Source organism: Apteryx mantelli, chromosome 7 (assembly GCF_036417845.1).
Source record: "Apteryx mantelli isolate bAptMan1 chromosome 7, bAptMan1.hap1, whole genome shotgun sequence".
Classification (NCBI taxonomy): Eukaryota; Metazoa; Chordata; class Aves; order Apterygiformes; family Apterygidae; genus Apteryx; species Apteryx mantelli.
Window position 1 is genome coordinate 20,318,856 of NC_089984.1, and position 22,096 is coordinate 20,340,951.

At 40.7% G+C, this 22,096-nt stretch overlaps 1 protein-coding gene and 1 long non-coding RNA gene across 2 annotated transcripts in view; both read right to left on the reverse strand.

Moving 5' to 3' along the window:
• The window catches only part of ADK (adenosine kinase), a 302,259-nt gene extending 288,908 nt beyond the window's left edge, over positions 1–13,351 (reverse strand). The window contains 4 exon segments of the mRNA XM_067299898.1: positions 6,121–6,195; positions 13,152–13,172; positions 13,174–13,300; positions 13,303–13,351. Coding sequence (XP_067155999.1) covers positions 6,121–6,195; positions 13,152–13,172; positions 13,174–13,300; positions 13,303–13,351 — 272 coding nt within the window.
• Positions 13,352–13,864: 513 nt separating this feature from the next.
• On the reverse strand, positions 13,865–22,071 carry LOC106498934 (uncharacterized). The gene is made up of 2 exons (XR_010884715.1): positions 21,993–22,071; positions 13,865–14,178 (listed from the first exon to the last, which is right to left on the reverse strand). It is a non-coding gene; the product is annotated as an uncharacterized lncRNA (long non-coding RNA).
• Between the last annotated feature and the right edge of the window lie 25 nt (positions 22,072–22,096).

The following is a 22,096-nucleotide window of genomic DNA, read 5'->3' on the forward strand; positions in this document are numbered from 1 at the left end:
ACATTTTAAAAAGTGAAAACACCTGATATATTAACAAGAGAAGAGATGGTAAGAACTGGAGTATTTCATATTCATGAACATTTTACACCCTATTTATAGGTATATAATTAGTTACAAGCTCAGTATACCCTGAAAATGTCACAACTCCTTCGGCAAAACTTTGCCTTTGCACAGGTGGATTTTTCGCATAGCCCTTTCAAAATGGTGCTTAACTAAAATCTTTCATTCATTTAAACTAAACATAGGTACATAAATGCAGCAGAAGACGTTATCAGGCTTGTAGGAAGCAGTTAGTACAACAGCTCTAATTACATTGTTAGGCATGCTACCAAATTTATAGGCACATTATACTGAGAGGTGCTCTTTAAGACAGTCATCATTATCCTAAGTTTTTGTAAGCAAACACTGAAATTTTATAATTTACCAGCAGTCAGATGATGCAATTTGGCTGAATGGTATCATTAACAACATTTTATGTTCAGATTCTAACTGAGATAAGTTGAATAGAGTTCTACAAATACAACTCAAAACACAGGGTAATAATAAAACCTCGACTTATTCAGCTTCTCTAATGAATGAACCAATGCTACAGAAACTATTTAGTAGCAATCTTTCATAAGGGTTATTGAAACAATGGAACATTATAGCGAACTATCTTCCGAAAAAAGAAGGGTAACTTTTCAGGGACAACAGATTTCTAAGTTATTACTATGCACTTCCAGTACTTTCCGCATTGTACAAACAGATAAGATAACTCCCAACTCAAAACAATACTAAAACCTGTTAACCTGTCCCAAAGGGCTGACGAGGCACTCAAACACATGGGAGAAGCTGAAAAAGCTTGAAATTGTACATCTTTCACTTAAATGTGGCGGCAAAGTCCACACCTTAGACTTGCGTGTTCTCTGATCCAGAGACTTCCTAGTACAGATTCACCACTCGTCTTTCTCAGTCCTCCTGCAAGCTCATGCCTGCATCTGTTTTTGGGGAAGGGCTTGTTTTACATTGAAGCATTAAGATTGTTTTGAAACCTCAGTTTTGGGGAACAGACTCACTTATGATTATGTAAATGCTATTTAGATCCTCAGATGATTTATGATAATTAACTGTGTGAGCGGTGTATTTTGATTTTTGCCATGGGAAGTTAGAGAGGCTTCTGTTAGATACCAGAAAAGGTAACAAGCTGAAAAATATGGAGAATAACACATGGCAGAATGGCTAAACCAACAGCTATACAGACCAGCTTAAATTTAGTGCAAGTAAGCAGATGTTTTTCATTTCAGCTGCTGGTCCTTTTTTTCCCCTTATTTATAATTCAAATTCTCACAAGAGTGGAAAAAAGATCAAATATACATATCTCCTTCACTTCCATCACAGCAAGCAAACTAAAACAGCATCAAACAAGAAAGTTTAATTTACCAGATGCCAGCGTTGCTCCATAAGTAAAATTTATGCTTCACTAATCTGTCACCCATCAACAGCACTTTGCAGTAAGGTCAGGCAGGGAGTGACCAAGCATCGTGGGATCCCCTGTGATGACCCTACCACTCTCAATGCTGCAGACAGGGTGGTAGTATACTGCAGGAGACCCATAGGATACTTGTGAAGTTACAGATCAAAATGATAACATTTCTTCAGTATGATGATACTCTCTTTTCATATATTAACCACTACCACCCCCAAAACACATGTACACTTCAAAGATCCCATTCACTCTCCCTCTCCCACTTCTTAAAATCTACTTTTCCAGCAAAGAGAGAAAAGAACAAAAACCCACTACTTGGTTTACAGAGAGTGATTATTTTGTATTTACAGAGCTTCAACAGCATCAAGTGGCAGAGAAGAGAACGAAGGAGCAGATGATACAGTGCATGAAAGCCATTAAAAAATACAGATCTTTACTGAGCATCTTCAGTGAAGCTGTGAAAAGATTTTCACAGCCCCCTAATTTTAAGAAAAAAAATCCCCCACACAAGCAGAAAAAGACTCAGCTGCTTTACAACTGAGAAGTAAATCAAATAGCATTCTTGGAGCTTATAATTCTGGACAATGATGCTGATCAGCAAGTAATCAGCCTGGAGATGTCAAATATGATGGAAACTGGCATCCAGATGTCTAAGGTTAGTACACATGCCCCGCTTCCTGAGATCATGGCTCTGGTCAAGAGTCAGAAAATAAAGTAAAATACAGCAATGAACTTCCATAACTTTGATGTGAGAAATGGGGCACACACCATAATTTCCCCTGTATCTCCACTCCTTTTTAAGAGCGCAGACTGATAGATATTTACACATGTTTATATAGCCACTGGTGATTACAAGTAACATTTCCCTCACCTTTTCACTGGCTAATCAGGGAAGCTACAAGGTTTTCACAAATTTAGAAGTTCAGACTTGTTCCAAGGCTGGCGTAATAATTCTGTCAACATGAAATTGTCAATGATTCTCTCCACTTCTTTGGTTCCTGCAGCCATATACCAAACTCCTAGACAACAGCAAAGAGATTTATCCCTTCTGTGAACATATGCTTTACAACTGCTGAATGTACACTAGAGAAGATAAGTAATGAGCAGATCTCTACAGCCTAAATATTTCAACTATAATTCAGTTTTTGACTTTTACTTAACATTTGCAAAACAAAGTGCCATTCCTTCTAGAAGGAGCAATGAGACAGATGCCACCTGCTAACTTTTAACAGCAGGACATAGGAGAAGTTACAAGACTCAGAGGTCCTGAGTTTTTATGGAAAGCCTTAAAATGTCATTGACCTGTTAATTAGAATTTCTTTGTCTGTTTTATTAGAATTTAATGTATTTGGTGTAATTAAGTTATTCTTAAATGCTTATTATCAATTCAGTAGGTAAAGGAATCATTTCTGTTAAGTGTCACAGGTAGAACCTAGTAAACAAATCACGCTGAAAGTTTTATTAAATACCTGCAAAGTTACTTTCACAGATTAATGCAGGTATAGTTAGCAATTCACCCAGAAAACATCTGCTCCTTTCTCTTTTGTCCCCTTTTAGCAAGTATTTACATACTAGAGGATAAAAAGATAATTTTAGCTTACGGCAAGTGAAAAGAAAGAGGCAAAACCCCCTCACACTCCTGATATTTCCTTTATGTAGATACTCAGAAAACCAAGGGCATGCAATGGACTATATTTGCTTCAAGATTGCTCTCCAGCTCTGTGAACAAGAACTGAAGTAGTTTTGGATATGGCCAGCTTTCATCAGTGCCACCAATATTGCTAACACTATTTCAGATTGTCTCCCTGAATAGAGATAAGAAATGATGCCCAACATAACTACCTGATAGAGACCAAAACTTCTCTAGCTCATGTAATGCCAAGCTGCTGATGTGGCCTGAAAAGCTAAGACGACCAAGTCCTACTGTGATATAAATTAAGACCACCTCTCCCACAAATGGTCTAGGGAAGGTGTAATGCTTTCCAAAACTTGTCCAGAGAACAAAAGACTTTGGAACCCAGATTAAACCAAAACACACATTAAAAGAAAGGAAATAGGACTATTTTAACAGCCCAAGGCCAAAATAGCCCCCTATCTTGTTTTCTCAAGCCAGTATGGCATGGCAGCAAATTGCTTCAAATCTGCCAGGGGTAGGAGTCCATGGTGTATTTATTTTCAGGTTTACTTCCAACATGTAGTATAGCCACTTAAATATTGTTAAAAGGACCATCTGAGACTTCCAGCACAGTTTTATGCTCTTTCCATCTGCATTTTGTTTGTTAACAGAAGCTAAAAAGAAAAAAAAAAATCTGGCTAGCAGGACTAATTTTAACATTCCCTTATTTCACTGACAGTAAATCATGATTAAATTTACAAAATCAAGTCCTTTATTCAGACTAAAGATATTCATTCTTAAAGCAGTGGTTATGCAAGAAAGGAGGTTGAACAAACAGAAAGAGTGAAAAAGTTAAACATATGAAACTCTTACAGGTGTTCAGTTTACCTAAACTCTCTTTCCTCCGGGCTACTTTAAGCCAGAGCCCATCTGGTCTGATGGCCCCATTAAAGATGACCATCCAGTTGAAGAGGTGAGATACAGACACCACAAAGTTAATTGATCATTACCAAGATGCCAAGAGCTGGCACTACATGGCTAGAGATGGATGCATGCCTCATTTGACAAGAGAATCAGAGAGACTAGGCTAAGCAGTAGCTCCAGATTCTCTATTGGTCTCTGGCAGCTTTTGCTATAATTAATAATTTCTCTGTCAAATGCTTCAGAGTCCTGAAGCATCCATGTTCTTGCACCTCTTTGCAGGATTTGAATCTTCATTTTAGCAGTTGTTCTACAGCTAGGGTTGTTGTTTTATCTATCCTCCACAGGCTGAGGAAGCATGAGATCTGGTTCCCTTTTCAGAAGTAGTGCAGGACTTAGTTTGGCTTGGAGTAGAAACACGCATATTCACTTGTAAAGGTGGACTACTATGAATACACTCACAGATAGGGAGCTAGAAGAAAAGTCAAGAATTTATGAAGAAGGTGAACAGGCTTCCCAGTTTCCAGGTTATTATCAGTCATCACACTATCAGCTGGTCCTCTCTGCAGCTGCTGTTGGAGGACTGCTTACCATTTTAAATAATGCAATACTTCACAAGGCATTTGGCAGTAGAAAAATGCTCACAGAGTATATGCTGTTCAAGGAGATGGTTTAACTTGTCTGACAGGACTCAAATTTGAGTACGTAAGACTACTGATTTTTAAATCAGTGAAATTCTGCAGAACATTTTAGGTCCAGTGAAAAGCATGATGTACTCCTCCTGCAGAATTTCAGTTTCCACCACCACTCACATGGTAACAATTTATAAGGATTACCTGGAGATGCTGGTTTTTGTTTGTTTGTTTGTTTGCTTGTTTGTTTGTTTTTTAACTTATGTTCAGAGCCTTGTTTTCAACTTATTTCAATGAAAACATGCAGCAAAGAATTAAATCAGAATAATTCAAATTTTCAGAAACTGAGAGTTTGTCTCGAGGGTTCTAAGTTCCATACATTTTTGAAGTTAAACACTCCATTACAACTTTGTCTTTTGCCTCCAGCTTATGATATTCAGGACCTTTAAATAAAACTTGAGTGATAAAATGTCAGTTGTGAAACAAATTGTGCCTTTTATTAAAGCACTGAAGCAAAATGTTTGTGGCTGACAACACACATATTGACAAATAAAAGTTCTGCAGCTGTTCTTTATTCATTGATAAGAAATTTATTCTTGATCCAGCATTCCCATTAGTAACTAAAAGAATAAATAGAGAAAAAAATGATTAACACTTTAAACATGAAACAAAGATTTTTGAACACTTCGAAAGATGGAATCAACTTATTCACTGATCACTTAATTTAGGGACATGAAGCAGCAACTGGAGAAAAGTGAACTCATGCAGAAGGATTTAAAAGAGCAAACTATGTTTTACAGCTGTTGAAGAGCCACATCTCTATAAGTTGATCAGAGAATGAGTAAACGTAATGCCACCAGCAGCACACAAACAGCAATTCAGTGATATGGTTGGTAGCATAACAACTAGGCTCAAGCAAGATAAGAGACCACATGATAAGAAGTGGTCCTGTTCTTGACTGATAAATTGAAATAAAAATGAAGATACACTTGCACAACTTTTCTTGGCATGTTACAGAAGTGGCTTGTTTGCCCCAAAGTTATCACTGAAGAAGGGGGGGGGGGAATGCTGTCATAATGTATTAAGAGTAGTGTACAAATATTCATGATTGCTACCTACATCATACCAAAAGCTTTGATAAATCAAATTAACTTAATACTTTTGTTGCTTCTTTCATTGATGGTTCCTTCCAATTAAGAGCTAGGAAAGACAGCATGCAGAGACTAGAATAAATAATTGATAGATAACAAATACCAAAACCACTGTATAAAACCAATGAAGTTGCTACTTGACAAGGACGACAACAACACAGTTTCAAATAGCAGGAACAATCAAATTATTGATACAATGTAGGCTTCTTTCAGCATAAGGCCCGAATGGCACAAAGAGCAAGGCAAACTTAGCATTGCCCAAGCAGGCAGTCCTGTTTCTTTACGGGCATCATTCTGGAAACGCAACTGACAAGAGAAAAACCCCTCAGCACTTACTTGTCAAGGAAGTCCTTGTCCACCACGGCACAGATATCAAGTAGAGGATTTCCCATTCCAAACAGGACATTTTCACTGGAAGACAACCAATTATTTTCAAGTTAGTTTACTACTATCTTATTGTTTCTACTATAACATGTTGAAGACATTTGTTATTAGGGAGAAGAGTTTTTCCTGAATATAGCTAAGGAACAAAAACACACACATTTTGCCCAGTGCAGTAGTGACAACCTTCCTGGCATATAGACAGACCGTCAAATTCAAATGAAGCACCACTCTACAATAATTTTCTGCAATCTATATACAGAACAGAGGAAGTCAAGAGTACAACAGTGTATATATTCTGTTAAACTATCCGTCACTCAGAAAAAGAGAGCTGCATGCCACAGTCTGCAGTTTTAAAGAACTCTATTCAGGTTGTAATACCAGATTCTAGACAGGGGGAGCATCAGACCAGGTTATAGAGTTTCACTGAACAGACTCAGTTGCTAGGTTTACTGTGCAACCGGCCAACAATTAACAATTTAATTCTGTTTTAACAAGCTGAAATTAAGAGACTATGGATTCCGCATTGTCAATTAGGCATCTTAAACAGCATAGCTGTTCATTGGTAAGAATGTTCATACTTGCTTTTTAATCAAATTGAAATTCACTACATGACTTCCACCACATTAAAGCAAGACGTCAGAGAAAGATTGGCAGCAGCTGAAAGAGCTCACTTTGAATTTTTTTTTAGATTCATTTGAAAATCATGTACTCCCTTTTCTTCAATAGCATGTACTTGGGTGATAATGCAGTAATACCAAAGGATTAAATATATGGCCCAGTGACAAGTAGGAGCAAATGCAGCTGTCCTCCAAGGCTGCATAAAACTACATTCAAAACCATCACATTCCTTGGTAAGCTAACACCTGCTGGCTCCAACAGGCAAGCCAAGCATTGCTCTAGCCACCAAAGGTGACTCCAGTATTAAAACCACCAAATGCGCCTCCCTCTTTACTATATCCTTTAGTTATCAAGGGTTTGCAAAGAAAGCATTTTCCCAGTCTCTCTTTTCCCCCATCCCCCCTGAAGTACTACTGTAACACTACAGTCTTCAATAACCAAAGGCTCAAAGCCAGATAACAGTGTCAGCTGAATTTCAAAGAAAGTGAATGAGCTTCCAATTGTTTTAGCCCATTTAGAGCAAGAGAAATGTTTTATAGACTTGATATCTGCCTACTAAATGATGTATTTCATTAACTCCTACCTAGCAGGCTAAGAAAAAAAGAACTCAATACAAGCAGAAAGGGGATGATATGGAACCATCTCACGAGTTGTGTCCAACAGAAGTTGGAAACTCAGTCATGTACTTCCTCTCACAGTCACTACCAAAGCCTTTAGTTGGCAACCATCTGTCAAATCTGAAGCAATTTGCCAAAGGTACACAGTCAAACTTCTTCCTCTTTAGGATGCCACATTAATCTCCAGTAAATGCTAAATTTTGAAGTCCAGAAGTGAAGAAGTGGCAAACATGATTCATATCCTTGATTAAAGGATTAAAACACAACGAACCTTTTTTTTTTTTTTTTTAAGTTTCTTATTTTGTTGTTGTAGCTTTAAAGACAGGCCTTTACAACATATTTCATTAAACAGACAAGTTCCTGGGGAAGACTATGCTTTCTGAAAATCAGAATTAGAAATGCAGCTCACCCCTAACTGAAAAAGGTAACGACTGCTTAGTAAAAACCTGTAAGACTCACTAAAAATTTCTGTCAGCGTGAGAGGAAGTGTTGCACCTTTTAAAAGATAATATATAAGTCAGTTCAAAATAACCACATAAGTTTATGTATAGCTAGAGAAAATGAGGAGGGAGAGAAAAATAACAGATAAGAGGACGTAAGGGGAAAGGGGATTGCAGTTGGAGACCCAAGACAAGGCACTTCCTTCATTTTAAAAACGACTCCATGAGAAGTACTGTAGGAGGTAGAACAAACAAGTCAGAATTTTAAGTGTTGAATATAGATTTGTCCAGAACTGTTTGCTGTTGTATTTCATGTTTGGCTGATTCTCATATTCTGCCAAGTTTTACGTATCAATAATTTTGTACCTACAGTTAGGGAAATGAGTGCATGATATCATGGCTAACTTCTACATTAGACAAGTATTAGCACTTAGGTGTATGGTATACCAAAAACCAGCAGTTGTACTTCAAAAATCCTCCGAAATACAGCTAGCATGTTGTGATCCCTACCTATGGAGAAATTGTCTTTTTCAGTGAAAACAAAACAAAAATATAGAAGCTACCAAATATTTAACAAGCTGTGAACAACAGAACATATTGGTCAATAAGCTTGAAGCAGCACAACAACTTTGTACTGGTTTAGCCACCACAGAAGCTCTATCAAGCCAGTAACACGCATACAAACTTCTCATATGTTATCAGCAGCAGGAGCTAGCTCTTTCAGGGCTGTTTAATCCAGGCAGTTCTTTATATCACATATAACAAGTGCTGTTGTTCTATCCCCAAGTTTTTCCTTCTCGCATAGTATTTTATAATCATCCCCTTTCAAGTATGCTAACAGCTGTGTAGTAGTGTATCATCTGGGATGGCAAGCTTTAAAAGCCAACATAGTTATTTTACTAGTAAGAGGACATTCAGAAAAATCTCCTGAAACTTCTGGGCAAACTCTTCCCAGCTTCAGCGTAGCTGTTTCTCATAAGGTAGCAGAATTTTACAGCTTTCCAAACACACACAACTTTGAGTTCATTAACTGCTCAATTTCTATGAGGAAAAAAAGCACAGAATGTAACACTCATTTTTGCAAATAAGTTAAATACATAATCTAACATATACCAATAGTTAGCATTGTATTTTCAGTTAACAGAGATATCACTACATTTTCAGTTATTTCAGCTAGATGTTTGAATTAATCAATTCCAAGGTACTAGAACTTTCATGTTTCACCACATATTAACATCCCATTGGCAGAAAGGAGAAAAATTCACACTCCCCATTTCTACTGCAGACTGTAGCCATATTGCTCCTTTTCAGATACTTCATTTGATAGAAATATCTTTTGGGACAAAATGAGAGGGGTCTAAACAATCTCTTTCCAAATTATATATTAAAAAAATGAACAAGTTTAAGCAGGCACCATTGTCATTGGCCTTTTCTGACATTAGATTTAGGGACCTTTCTGAATAGGATTCAGATTATGATCTGAAGAATCCAGTGTTTGTACTGTTAAAGAGAAAGGCTTTGATCTGTGAACCCTTAATATGTTCAGCATGGTTAACCTAACACTGGCTACATTTCAGTACAGTGCAAATCCTTCCCTTCTTGAGGGGCTGCAAAGTATCTGCACCATTACGCTATTGCTTTTTGTATGGTACCAGATGAGGTACGGCAGGTACTTGGCTAAAGGGGGGCTTGCCCCTCTGCAAAAATGGGAGGGAGGGAGGGCACATATACTCCATAAAAACACACACTGTAAAAGCATAAAATTAAGAATAATATATAGGATCCTGGAGGATACTAAACTTACAAAGCTCAGAAGAACCAGCAAAATTAAACTGCTACTTTTTTTTTTTTTTTTAAATCACGTTTAACACTTTCAGCAATATATGTGAACCCTACTAGCCTTGCTACTGGCTTTGCTATTCAGTTACACTGGACAACCAGACTGACAAGTTTCACATATTATTTCCACCTAACTATATATAAAACACTGTGAGGAAAGCAGCAATAGTTTCCTGAAATGCAAGATTTCACAGTACACTGGTTATTTGGGAAATACATCTCTGCAACAGATGCAACATTAATGTATACCGCAGCCTCCTTCACTCGCAGTCCCCAGTCCCTTCTCTCGCACGCAAGTAATAGCACAATATTATTCAAGAGGCACGCTGTTTAATTTGATTAGCCCGCTGCAAAAGAACATGTGCAGGTGGTGGATTTGCCACTTATTTTTTGAGGAGGCACAAATTAATGCCATATCTGGCCTTATGTATAGAGTGTGTGGGGGGGGGAGGGTGCGTGTACATATATATCTCTCTATATATAGATATGAATATATGAACAGTATATAAGCATATACTGTTTAAATTCTAAACCAAAAAATAAAATGTACATACAAATCTAAAACTTGTTTGGACTCAGAAACACTCTGTCCACTTAGTAGACAAAACTACAAGAACAACACCAGATTACTTTACAGAAGGTTTGGATGTAAAACACATTTACATTCTAAACTCTTGACACAAGCAATATATTTTATGAGTGTGCCATTTAACTTTGTACTAGAGGAAGACTTAGTTGTAATTATAAGTTCAAGCAATGTAAACCATTAAACATAAATCTTCATCTGCTAATTGTGGCATTTTGGGGGGGAGATTGCAAAGATTATTAATTTTTCGCAAATAGTCAAAGTGTTTCACATATTATTCTTTTCTAAGATTTCACATATTACTCTTTTCTCATCAGAAGCTGCAGAAGTAATAAAGTGCAACCAACCTGGAAGAAAGTAAAAAAACCCTCCCAAAAAACAAAAGAAAACAAACAAAAAATACCCACATCAGTACTGAGCTACCCTTCAAGCATTTTTAAGAAGATCAACAAAATTAACCGCAACTGAAAGATCTTGAAAGCTGTATCCAAAATCATGGTTATACATTAATAATTGCTTTAGTGTTATACAAATTTTTAAAAATTCAGCCTGGCTTCAAGTTGGCTGCTGAATGTTTGCAGTACAGTATCTAAGTATCACACAATTATGTTATCGTCTCATACTGCTGTGCACTTCAGTGGAACAGCAACATCAAAATAGCTGTGAAAGTGTATTACTAGTTACTGGTATGCAGATAGAGGAATATTCTGAGTCTTTGGATAATGGCATGTCTTACTTAAAAAAAAAAAAAAAAATCCAATTATTGCCTTAACAAGCAATTCACATTTTTCCTGTTAATTGCTGCAAAAACAATTTTGTCTACATAGTAGTAATAAACAGCAAAGTAAGCTAAGTTGGTAATTTCACCTTTTTATTGGTCTTTAACAGCTTTATACTGCTGTGTGGCTGTAACGTACATTTAATATGAAATTCTTATGCTGAGAGTTATTTTACTGTCAGAAAGCTTTAATAAAACATGACTCAGGTGGGTTAAACCACATTGCACAACAACCTACTGTATGTCTAGTCTTCCATTTATGGAAATAAGGTATTGCCTCATGAGGTCTGAAATTTTAATATTTCTATAGAGTTTGATCATGCTGCATAGTTAAAAACAAGGCCAAAGAAGACATGTCCTAAGTCTCTTCCCAGCACAGCTATTCCAGTCATGAAAGAACTTAGTCCACCTTAATCGCATAAGATTTGAATGCAATTAAAAAAAATTGTAAATGTATTTAAAACAAAACATTAGTACCATGCTAACAGCATCTGAATAGCTTATAGACACTCGACTAGGACCATTCTTCTCTCATACTTATCTACGCAACATAAATGTAAGTGAATAAGATGCCATTTACTGTTCACCATTGCTTGTCTAACACTAAAAGCACTTGAAGACTAGTATTCCATGATTCCAGAGTTCAGACGGTTTCCTTTGCATCACTAGTCAGCAAATCACTTTAGCACATAGACCTTAAACATACAAGTAGCCAGCAGAACCACTCACATGCTTTCTTTAGTTAGGCCTTAAGTAAAGGTAATATTTGGCTAAGGAGTTACATGTTTACAGACTGCCTTGGAGGAGTATCTTCAGTGAAGATTTCATTCATTATGAAACATAGTCTTCAACAGTGATACATTCACAGGTAGAAGCCAAGCTTAAAGCCTTAACCTTGCAAAAATAGGGCTACTGCACAGAAAAACTGCTGCGCGACTACTGAGCTCCTTAGGCAGTTGTATTAACTCCACACACTCCAACGGTTAAACACTCCTGCAATTTCGAAGAGTTATCAGCCTGTACTCCTCGGTTAGAGACAGCGTGCAATCTGATACACCGCATTTTGATGCTGGAGAGAAAAGATGGGAAAGGAGTCAGCAAATGATGGTCAAACTTGGAATCTGTAACTTTAGATATCTTTTTTTTTTTTCTTTCTTTCTTTCTTTTTTTTTTTTAGAAGCTAAAGGACCGATCAAAGTATCTGTGTGAGGAAGGTCAGGGGCTCACTTGGCAATAACAACCCGATTTAAAACGAAGCGTTTTAAGAGGCAAAAGGGGTCACAACAATTCACCTCACTGAACGTGAGGTTACGGCTTCGTCATTCTTCACTTATCGCTCTGCATTAAGCCGACGCAACCGGAGCTCCGACAGCCTGCGAGAGTCCCGCCTGCCGCTGCCGCGCCGCGGAGCCGCCCCGGCGGGGGCTGAGGCCGGCACACGACCGCCGCCGCCGCCGCCGCCGCGCGTGTCCCCGTGCCCGGCGGGGCGACGCCACGCCACGCCGCGCCGTGCCCAGCCCCGGCGCCGCTGAGGGCCGGCAGCGCCCCGGGGCCGCCGCTGACATCGCCCCAGGCGGGGCGGCGGGCGCGCGGCAAGGAATGGGGCGACCGTTGGCGACGCCGGAGCGACCGTTGGCGACGCCGGGGCTCGCCCACCTGCTCGCCCCCCCGACCGCCGAGAATAAAGTCCGCTTCGCCGGGGATGCCGCGTCTCCCCGCTCTCCGCCCGCGCCGGCTGCTGCTGCGGGAGGCGCAGGCAGGCAGCGCGGCCGCGGAGCCGGGACCGCGGCAGGAAGGCGAGGCTCAGCCCCGTCCCTCCTCGCCCCGGGGCGCGGGCGGGGGGGTTCAGCCGCAGAGCGAACTCGCGGCGGAGGCAGCTGCTCCACACCCAGGAGCAGAAGGGTGGAGAGAGAGGGAAGCCGCGCTCCGGGGAAGGGGGAAAGCCGTGCCGTGCCGAGCCGTGCCGTGCCGAGCCGAGCCGGGCCGGGCGCCCGCCGCCCTGCCGAGGCGGCACCGCCGAAGGCAGGAGCACCTCAGCGCCCCCCGCCGCCCCTTCCCCCGGCGCCGGGCTGCGCTGCTCGAGCCGCGGCGGGGCTCGGCGTTACCTGAGAGTGGGCATAGCTCCCGCCGGCCCTCCCGCGGGGGACCCCGCTCGCGGCGGCAGCGCCTCTCCGCCCGGTGCCCGCCCGCAGCAGCGGCAGGGGCGGCGACCCCTCGCTCCACCACGACTGAGCCGCCGGCCACGGCTTGGCCGCCCACTCGCCCGCCGCGGCCCCGCCCCGCCCGCGCGCGCGCGCCCCGCCATTGGCTGGGCGGCCGGCGGGGGCGGGCCCCGCGCTGAGGAAGGGAGCGGGCCGCCGCGGGGGGCTCGCGCCCGGCCTCGCGCCCCGGTTCGGGCGCGCTCGGTACCGGGCGGCACCGCCCGCCCCGCGCCCCCGGCCGCCATCTTTGTTACGGGCAGGGAGCGCGCGCCTCCCGCTCACCTCCGCCTGCTCCCGCCACCTCCTTTCCTCTCAGCCTAACGAAGCAGTTGTGCTCGTGAATAATAATTTAAAAAGTCTTTCTTGTTAAGTCGAGGTAGCGCACAGTGCAGAGGTCCATTTATATTTGCCCACATTAAAGATGGCCAAGACCTTGACATCCCTCAGCCGTCGCAGGGCCACGAGAGCTGCTGCAGCTCCTGGGGAGACCCCAACCCGTCACCGGGCCACTGGGCCTCGCGCCACAAGCTCCCTGCCCGCTGCTGCCGCTCCCCGACCACCACTCAAAGCCGCCCACAGCAAGGACACTGGTTGACTAGTACACACTCAACAAGAACGCGTTTTCATTCTTTTTATTTATGTGTTGGCTAAGACCTCAACACCACCTGCAGCAACTCCCTGGGAAGCTCTTCTCGTCAGCTGTCACAGCCAGGCGCATGTGCCAATAGTGAACGAAGGCTAACCCGCGCCCGCGAGCGCCAGGGCACGGCTTGCGGCGAGCCACGTAGAGCCTCCACGTCCTTCCAGAGATGGGGCTGCTTCCTTCACAGGTCGCTGAAGTGCATGTGCAGCTATCAGACGTTAATTTATCTTTCGAGCCTGACAGAGGGCAAGGGTGGAGACAACGCTGAGATGTAGGCTTGCTTGCCTTCTGAAATGGCAAGGTTAGTCTCCGTTTGCAGGGGAAAAAAAAAAAAAAGGATAGCCCTTCATTATCTAACCTGTTTCTTGTCCCAAACTACATGAGACGTTCAAGCAGAGAACCACATTAGAAGTGAGAAGCATCAATAAAGCCAGATACATGTTTCTTGTCTCTTTCCGTCTTCCAACCCACTTGCTCTTCATTTGGCTGTCAAAGTTACTGCTAATCCCAAGCAGATTTGGCACTTATTTTGTTAACTTACCAGCACCAGAAACACTGATTCATGAGACTGATGTCAGAAAAGGTTGTTTTTGCCAAAAGTGAATCCCACGTTGTTCTGTTAATCTTATTGTATCACCTCTAATCCACAAATGACAAAATAACTTTCTTCTAGCCCTTTCAAAGATTATACATTTAAACTTTGTAACTTTCTAATGATGTGGTTATTAGCCTCAATTTCTCCTCTTCTATGAAATGGGAGTATTGTAGTCAGAAAAATTAAGGCCAAACTTTTCAAGTATTGGGTGATTTTAGGTGTGCCTGAAAAGATGACGCCAAAACTTGTTCAACATGTTCAAAGATGTTCAACATGCTCAAGGACCTACAGTGACACTTGAAGATAACATGAATGTTTGTCTAATACCTGAAGGAGGAAAGATTTCCTAGGTCCTCCAAACTGAACACTCTGGTTATTCATGTTTGCCAGTGGTCTTTAAAAAAGAAACTAACTGGACTGAGAAATAAATCCCATCCCACACTTTTGAACACACACTACAACAGGTCCCCAAATCCTGATGGAGGATTTTGAACTCTAATAAAATGTAAATACTGTATTTGTACATATAATGACTATAGCCTCTGATTAGTGCTGAACAACAAATTACTCCTAGTTTAACAATTTCAATGCCTAATAGCCAAACCCCTGTTTTATAACTGAAAAAGGGAAAAACTCCTGTCACACAGGCAAATATAATAATAGTTAGTAACACAGCTTGGTCTTGTTAGCCCCATTACTACATTTAAGTAATAAATAAGTAATAAATCCATTTTAAATAATTGAGAAGTAGATTCCCTCATAAAGCAATTACCTGGCTTTAACAGACAGACAGGAATACATAAAGGAATACAGATATAATACATTAACATGATTTACAGTTATAGTGATTTGTAACATGTAATAACTGCATACTATCGATATTAAGCTAGGGAATCCAAATGAGCTACCATCACATTACTTATTTCCTACAAGTTCAGCCAGAAGGTTTTTTTTTTTTTTTTTAATTAAACAGCTTTGGACAAAATAGCATGTGTTACATCTCAACAGCACTTTTCAATAGCACTTTATAAACTTACAACTAATCCCAAGTGTATATCAAGCAATCTTCTGGCTTGTACTAACACGTACCTGCAGACCCTACTGCTATTGATCTCTTCAAGGCATCCCCTACCTCTACTGGGTTTTTTGGTCATTTGCTAGGGAACTTCTAGACATTGTAATACATAGCTGGAGCAACAGCAATCAGGAAAACCTTGGTAAAATGGTCATTCAGAAATAATGATCATAAAGTTATGACAACCATGCCACAGGTTTGACTTGTTGTCACACCATATACATGGTAGGTTATCTGAGTTTGCGGAGTCTCCCTGCTCCATTCTGTACTTGCTTTGCCTGCGCAGAGCAGCTGAGCTCTGCCTTCATATACGTTTCTGCTTCAGAGACCCCAGAGAAAAATACGGAATTCAGAACTTTTAACAACTTTCACATCTAAAAAAAGATTTGGCAGGATCTAGCCACAATTTCTCCTGACTGCCTCTGTTATTATACAGTAAGGAATAGATCCTCATGACCTTACAGTTTCTTTAAATAGGATGAATAACTATTCCTCACTTGATTTCACTAAAATGCTTGCTTTCATGTATAGTATGAATTAAAAGTGAACTCTGCCCCTGCCTGATGACGCAAGTAAGAATGTAAAAACTTTTAAAATAACATTTTACTGAAGTAATCCATGAAACTACACATCTTATACATTTGTAATGAGTGTATCCAAGATACGGTTAGTCTAGGACTTAGCCTTGGACTAATGTAGTATGTTCCATACACAACATTCAGTATCAGTCTTTTAGATTACAAAATAGAATCAAAAAGTTCTTCACCAACCCTCCTGTTTCACACAATTTCTTCAATGTACTAAACTAAGGTTAATCTTAGATGAGCTGCCCACTTCTCTCTCTGCAAGACAGAAGAATGATCTTTTACATAATAGCCTCAGCAGACATTATAAAATGGGAGCAGCAAGCAGAAAGTCCACAAGTCCTCTTTCAATAAGAGTATTGGTATGTATTTGCTACTAAAACATCAGTTGTTTTGAAAATATTTCTATAAAGAGAATTTTATATTTTACAAAAATATTTAAAAAATTTAATAATCTGCTAGTAGATCCATACAAGATAAAAATACATTATATTTTAAAATTCCATAACATGTGCCTATTTCTTTTAGGGCAGCTTCACCAATCACACAGCTGTAAGAGTAAAACAGAATCTGTAAACTCAGTGATATTGCTAAGTCTTCAACATATTGCAGACAGCTGTATTCTTTGTTCCTATCGTATTCTTCCTCTCCTGGTTGAAGTCAAACAGTCTAGTCCTTGAGACAGTAACGACTGCTTTGTGCCACTGACTGTACAAGAAAGAAAAAGGAAAAAAAAAGCCCAAACAAAAATCCTTCACTGGAAGTGAAATCCCAAGGCAGTATAAAGTCAGCAAGCAGCTTTACGTCACAATATCCTTCAAGCATGGAACAGCTTTAACTGTGGTCAGTCATTACAGAAATGATTAGTTTTAGATGAAAAGGAGGAAAAAAAGAATCCCTTTCCCTTCACTGAATTGTAATACCCAAAGACATCTCTGCTTCACACAAAATGCTTAGATATTTATTATATAAATAAAATTAGTATGTAAATTGAAATGATTTAAGAGGCAACTTACAGAAAGATGAACAGCCTTGAGAGAATGTAGCATTCACATTGTATCTGCAAGTTCAATTTACTTTTTTCAGGAAGATAAGGGTTTTCAACACTTCGCCAGCAAATACTTATTAATGACCTTTTGATAGCAATATATTCCCAACTTCTGAAACTGGTTTTGTGAAATATCTGTGTACAATGTCTGTGTAACTGCTCAAATTCAATATCACAACCTTGAATTGCAAGCCAGAGTTTTGCTTCCCACAATTTCACATCAAATATAACTCAGCAACAATATAATAACCCAAGGTTGTATCCTACATAAAGCACACTTTAAACTAACCACTATTGCAATTGACTGTGTTTGATTCACTCAATTCTCCTTTCCAAGCATCTTCCATATCCTTTTATAAGTAGATTTGAGTAGATGATTAATTCTACACAAGCTGTTTCATTAGATGAGAAAGAAGGAACTTGCACATCTCAAAAATTCAGAGGAACTTCAGGATTCGTCATCAAGGAGGCACAGGCTCCCCTCCCACAGAGAACTGAGCACGTAAGCAACTTCAGGGACAAGACTAGTCAGTCCTGTTGACTTCAGTGAAACAACATACAGTGTCAGATACATCTGTCTTTGCAGGATCACTGCCTATTACACGTCTAAACTATCATTGTTTGTCCATGTCACTTCTGCCAGGTATGCTGCGGGTAATATCATAAATAAAGTAAGAGACACCAGCTGTACTAGTAGTCCAGAGCAGAAATAATCTTCCCATGACCTCCTCTTTCTTCTAATTGCACATAAAATGTGCATGTGCTCATAAAATGTGGAATTATTTTAATTGAAAGGATAAGGATGAAAACATTGCAATAAACTTATCCAATACAATAATGTGAAAGCATAAAAGCTGCATCCTATGACACATGCTCTGAGCAATTCAGCACAATTACATCAGGTGAAGACACATGGAATCTACGCAGTAATTTCAGAGTTAGATAACCGAACAAAGGAAACGGAGCGAGGACTTTCCCACCCCATCAATCATCCAACATTTGCATATATTTATATCAACACAGTCTTAAAGGGAAGCTTGTTGCTGTTATGTCCTAAATAAAGCAAATTTGTAAGAGTACATTGCTAGTGTCTTCAATAGTTTTGTTTGTCCATTTTCTAAATGTGTCTAAATATCCATCTGAAAAACGTTCAGTGTTTTTATTCTTTTGGGAGCAAACACAGCAAGGTGCTAGATAGTGTCAGATCTTTGCACTAGAAGGCCATTAAGAATAATGACACGGGGAAAGCTACCTGTATTTGCAGATATAGGAAACTTGGGAAGTACAAGCCATGAAAACAGAAATTGAGGGAATACAAACGGGGAGTGAGAGTAAATAGAGTAATAATTAAAAAGACAGAGATAACGAGAGAAAGATAACGAATTACTAAATTCTAACTGAAAGCTTTGTCACAGCTAGTTTAAAATACTCAAAATTTTCATTTGAAGAAAGCTGATGAAAGAGTAAGAAAATTAAAAACGCATGCAATTAGCTTTTTTTTTTTTTTTTTACAGTTACCACTATCAGGCAGTCTAAAATGTACAGTAATGTACATTTTAGGAACATCACATTATGGAACAGTAATGATAAGAGACTGCTTTGGATAACAGTTACCCATAGTGCTTGATAATTTATTCTGAAAAGGAGTAGCTCTCTAGCAGTAACAGAAAAAGAGGAATATTGCACCTTGTACTTTGAGTATAAAATATTTGCCAAATTCAATGCTTACATTGTCTTCATGTAGATAAATCGATTTGCTCAAACAGCCAACTACGTCATGACCATTCAATCAATACAGCAGCTGCAGAGCTGCCAGAAGGCCATAATGTAACAGAGAGGACTTTACCATGGTGGATTTCAAAACTTTGCTCATTTTTTTTCCTGATGTGTGCGTGTGTATTTCTATACAGAAATGTATGCATACACTTATACACATTTCTAAGGAGAATGTTCAAATTCTTTCATAACTTTAACTGTCTGTTAACAGAATTTGGCTGTATTTTTCACGGGCTTCTAGGATAAAAGCAAGCCAAACCTAAAAGGACACAATTCATTAGTAATTCTCCTTTAAAGTGATGCTTCATAACGTTTCTAGTAAATTGTGTCTACTACTCAGCAGAAAACTCAGTTTGTTATTTTGCAAGCCTATTTTCTCTTCAAATAATAAAGTTTACACACACAGTGATATTTTATTTCACACAGCAGACGTGGTCAGAAGTCTGAAACACGTAACATGCATTAATGGCCTTGTTTAAAGCCTGCTGGCTTTAGTGGTGATTTGCACCCGTCAGTAAAGATGATGCAAAACCTGCCCGGCAGATTAATGTCAGCATAGAGCAACAAAGCATCGTTGTGCTGGGAGCGCAAGATCGGGTCTCAAGCTTTGTGTCCTGCTCACTGGACGGCAAAAGCCAGCTATCTCATATTGCTTTCAAACAACTTCAGCTGAGCCAGGCTGGCTTTGCCTACGTTATGAGGGAGCCGTCTTTGATTCAGGAAACCTCCCTGATAGCACTTAGAGAGAAACTGATGGGAAAAAAAAGAAATAAATAAATATGTGAGGGAAACAAAATGTGGAGCTGACACTTACTGTTGTTGCCAAGGTACAGCTTGTTACAGAGTAAGATTTAACTTTTTTAATGTAACTTTTCTAATTAAGTAATTTTTGCAGTAGCCACAGGGAAGATACAGGTTCATTAACACGTGAAAAGAAGACTTCAATTTACGTTGTACCATTTGGGAGAATAAGTAGGGTACAAGACCATCCTTGTTCAGTGCGTTAGACATGGTCCTCTGAAGAGGCTGGAGAGTCTGAAACCTAGAAGATCTAGAACATGCTGAGAACAAGGAATTCTCATCTAACTCTTTGTACAACAGATAAATTCTTGGGGATAACAACTTTTTGTAAGTGATTTTTCACTTCTTTCCTAATCTGTAAATTAACTGTTTCTAATACAGCACAAGCATATTTAACAGTGCTTTGCATTAACACCTGCCCCTCATTACAAATACAACAAAGTCAGAAAACCTCATTACCATCCTGGTTCCTTCTGTACGGGCTCTTAACATGGGACAAGGTCCTACAGCAGCACTCGGCCAGACACGCTCTTGCGGCTATGTTCAAAAGGGCAGAGAGATCTGCCTAATCTAACCCAACCACCATACCCCTCCTTCAGGGTCCAGTCTGTGGCCTATGACACATTAACTTTGTTTGACTACCAGTTAGTTGCAGCATTTGTCTCCTTATGAAATAGGACTGAAGTCTAGTTTACACTTCATATTGAAATGATCTGTAACAGGATTAGAGTACACAGGTTGTAACAGCATTGCTGGTATGTTGTATCTATTGTGTACCTTATAAATTATTATTTTTGGTTTAATAGGTTGTTACAAGAGCATGTCACAGTGGCTTTCTGTTCTATTGTAAACATCCTGTATATTTTTAATTCAGTAATGTTCTCCCAATTTTTTAATTTTTATGTCTGGACTTCAGGTAGGTAAAAATGCAGTTTCCTCTGTTAAGCTGTATAAACAGAAACATTGCAATTCCCAGTTTCTCATCCTGTGTTGGCAATAGTTGTTGCTTTTTAATTACAAGTTTACATTGCTGCATGCCATTTATTTACTTTCAGAGCTCAGTTACACTTTTCCTCCTCTTCCATTATTTGCAGCTGAGCTTGTCAACTATTATTAGACTTGAAAAGTCACTCAGTTGCCAGAAGAACAAGTACCCTGACTTTGACAAATTTAATAGGATTAGCAAGGACCCTCAGCACAGAAAGGGACTGTTCTCCACTCTGTACATCTCTTTTACTCTGTATTTGAATACGTTATTAGTTACCACCAGAGTCATTTTTGGCATTTCAAGCCTTGTATCATTAATCCTCTTCATATACTGAACACTTGGAAGCAGATCAGATACCATACAATTATATTCATGTCTAAATAATCCTGAGGAAACAAACCAAAAACTGCACCAACAAAAGCTCCTCTGATAACCTCTCAGTATTCATTTTGATCATGCTTCCTGCACTGAGTAACCTCATATTTTTTCTGCTATGACATTAAAAACAAAAAAGTAAAAAGAAAAGAAAAAAGGAAAAGTTGCCTCCGTGTAAAGCATCAATTGAAAGACAGGGTTCAATCAATACAGTTACACAGCGTTCGTACGAATAACGAAGTACAGCAAATAGCACTGATACCTCATTCCAGATTATTTTAACCTCAACGCAGTTAAGAATATTTCACACATCCCGAAACAGACATATATGCATGCTAGCAAGAATGTTTAGGTCGCTTTAAAATCCTGCCTAAACGAGAGCAAGTTGAGACCCGCGAAGGGTTCGGGAAAAAAAGAAGAAAGAAAGAGAAGCAGAAGGACACGCGGAGGCAGCGAGCTCTATTTCCTGACCCGGTAGCCGGGAGCGGTAACTGACGGCAACATCCAGCCCCAGCACACAGCACCGCGCCAGCAGCCGGACAGCCGGTTGCACCGGCGGAGGCTAACCAGGAAAGCCCCCAGCACCACCGCCCCGGCCCCCGGCCCGGCCCGGCCGCGCTCCCCCCAGCCCTCCGCCGCCGCGGGCGCCCCAGCGCGGCGCCGCCGGGCAGGGCCGGGCCGGGCCGGGGCGGCCGCCGGGACCCCCCGCCGCGGGGCGCGGGGGCGGCGGGGGGGGAGGGGGGAGCGCGGCCCTCGGCGGCCCCGCCCGCCCCGGCGGTGCTGCACGTGCTTCAGCCGCCGCCGCGCGGCCCCCCGCGCCCTTCCCGCTGCCTGCGGCCGGGCGCCCGCCCGCCCGTTACCTAAGTTGCTTTTGCTCCAGCTTGAGCTTCTTGGCTTGCGGCTCCCCCGCTGCCATCTTCGCGCTGGGCGGCGTACGGCACGGCACGGCGCCCTCCGCTCCGCT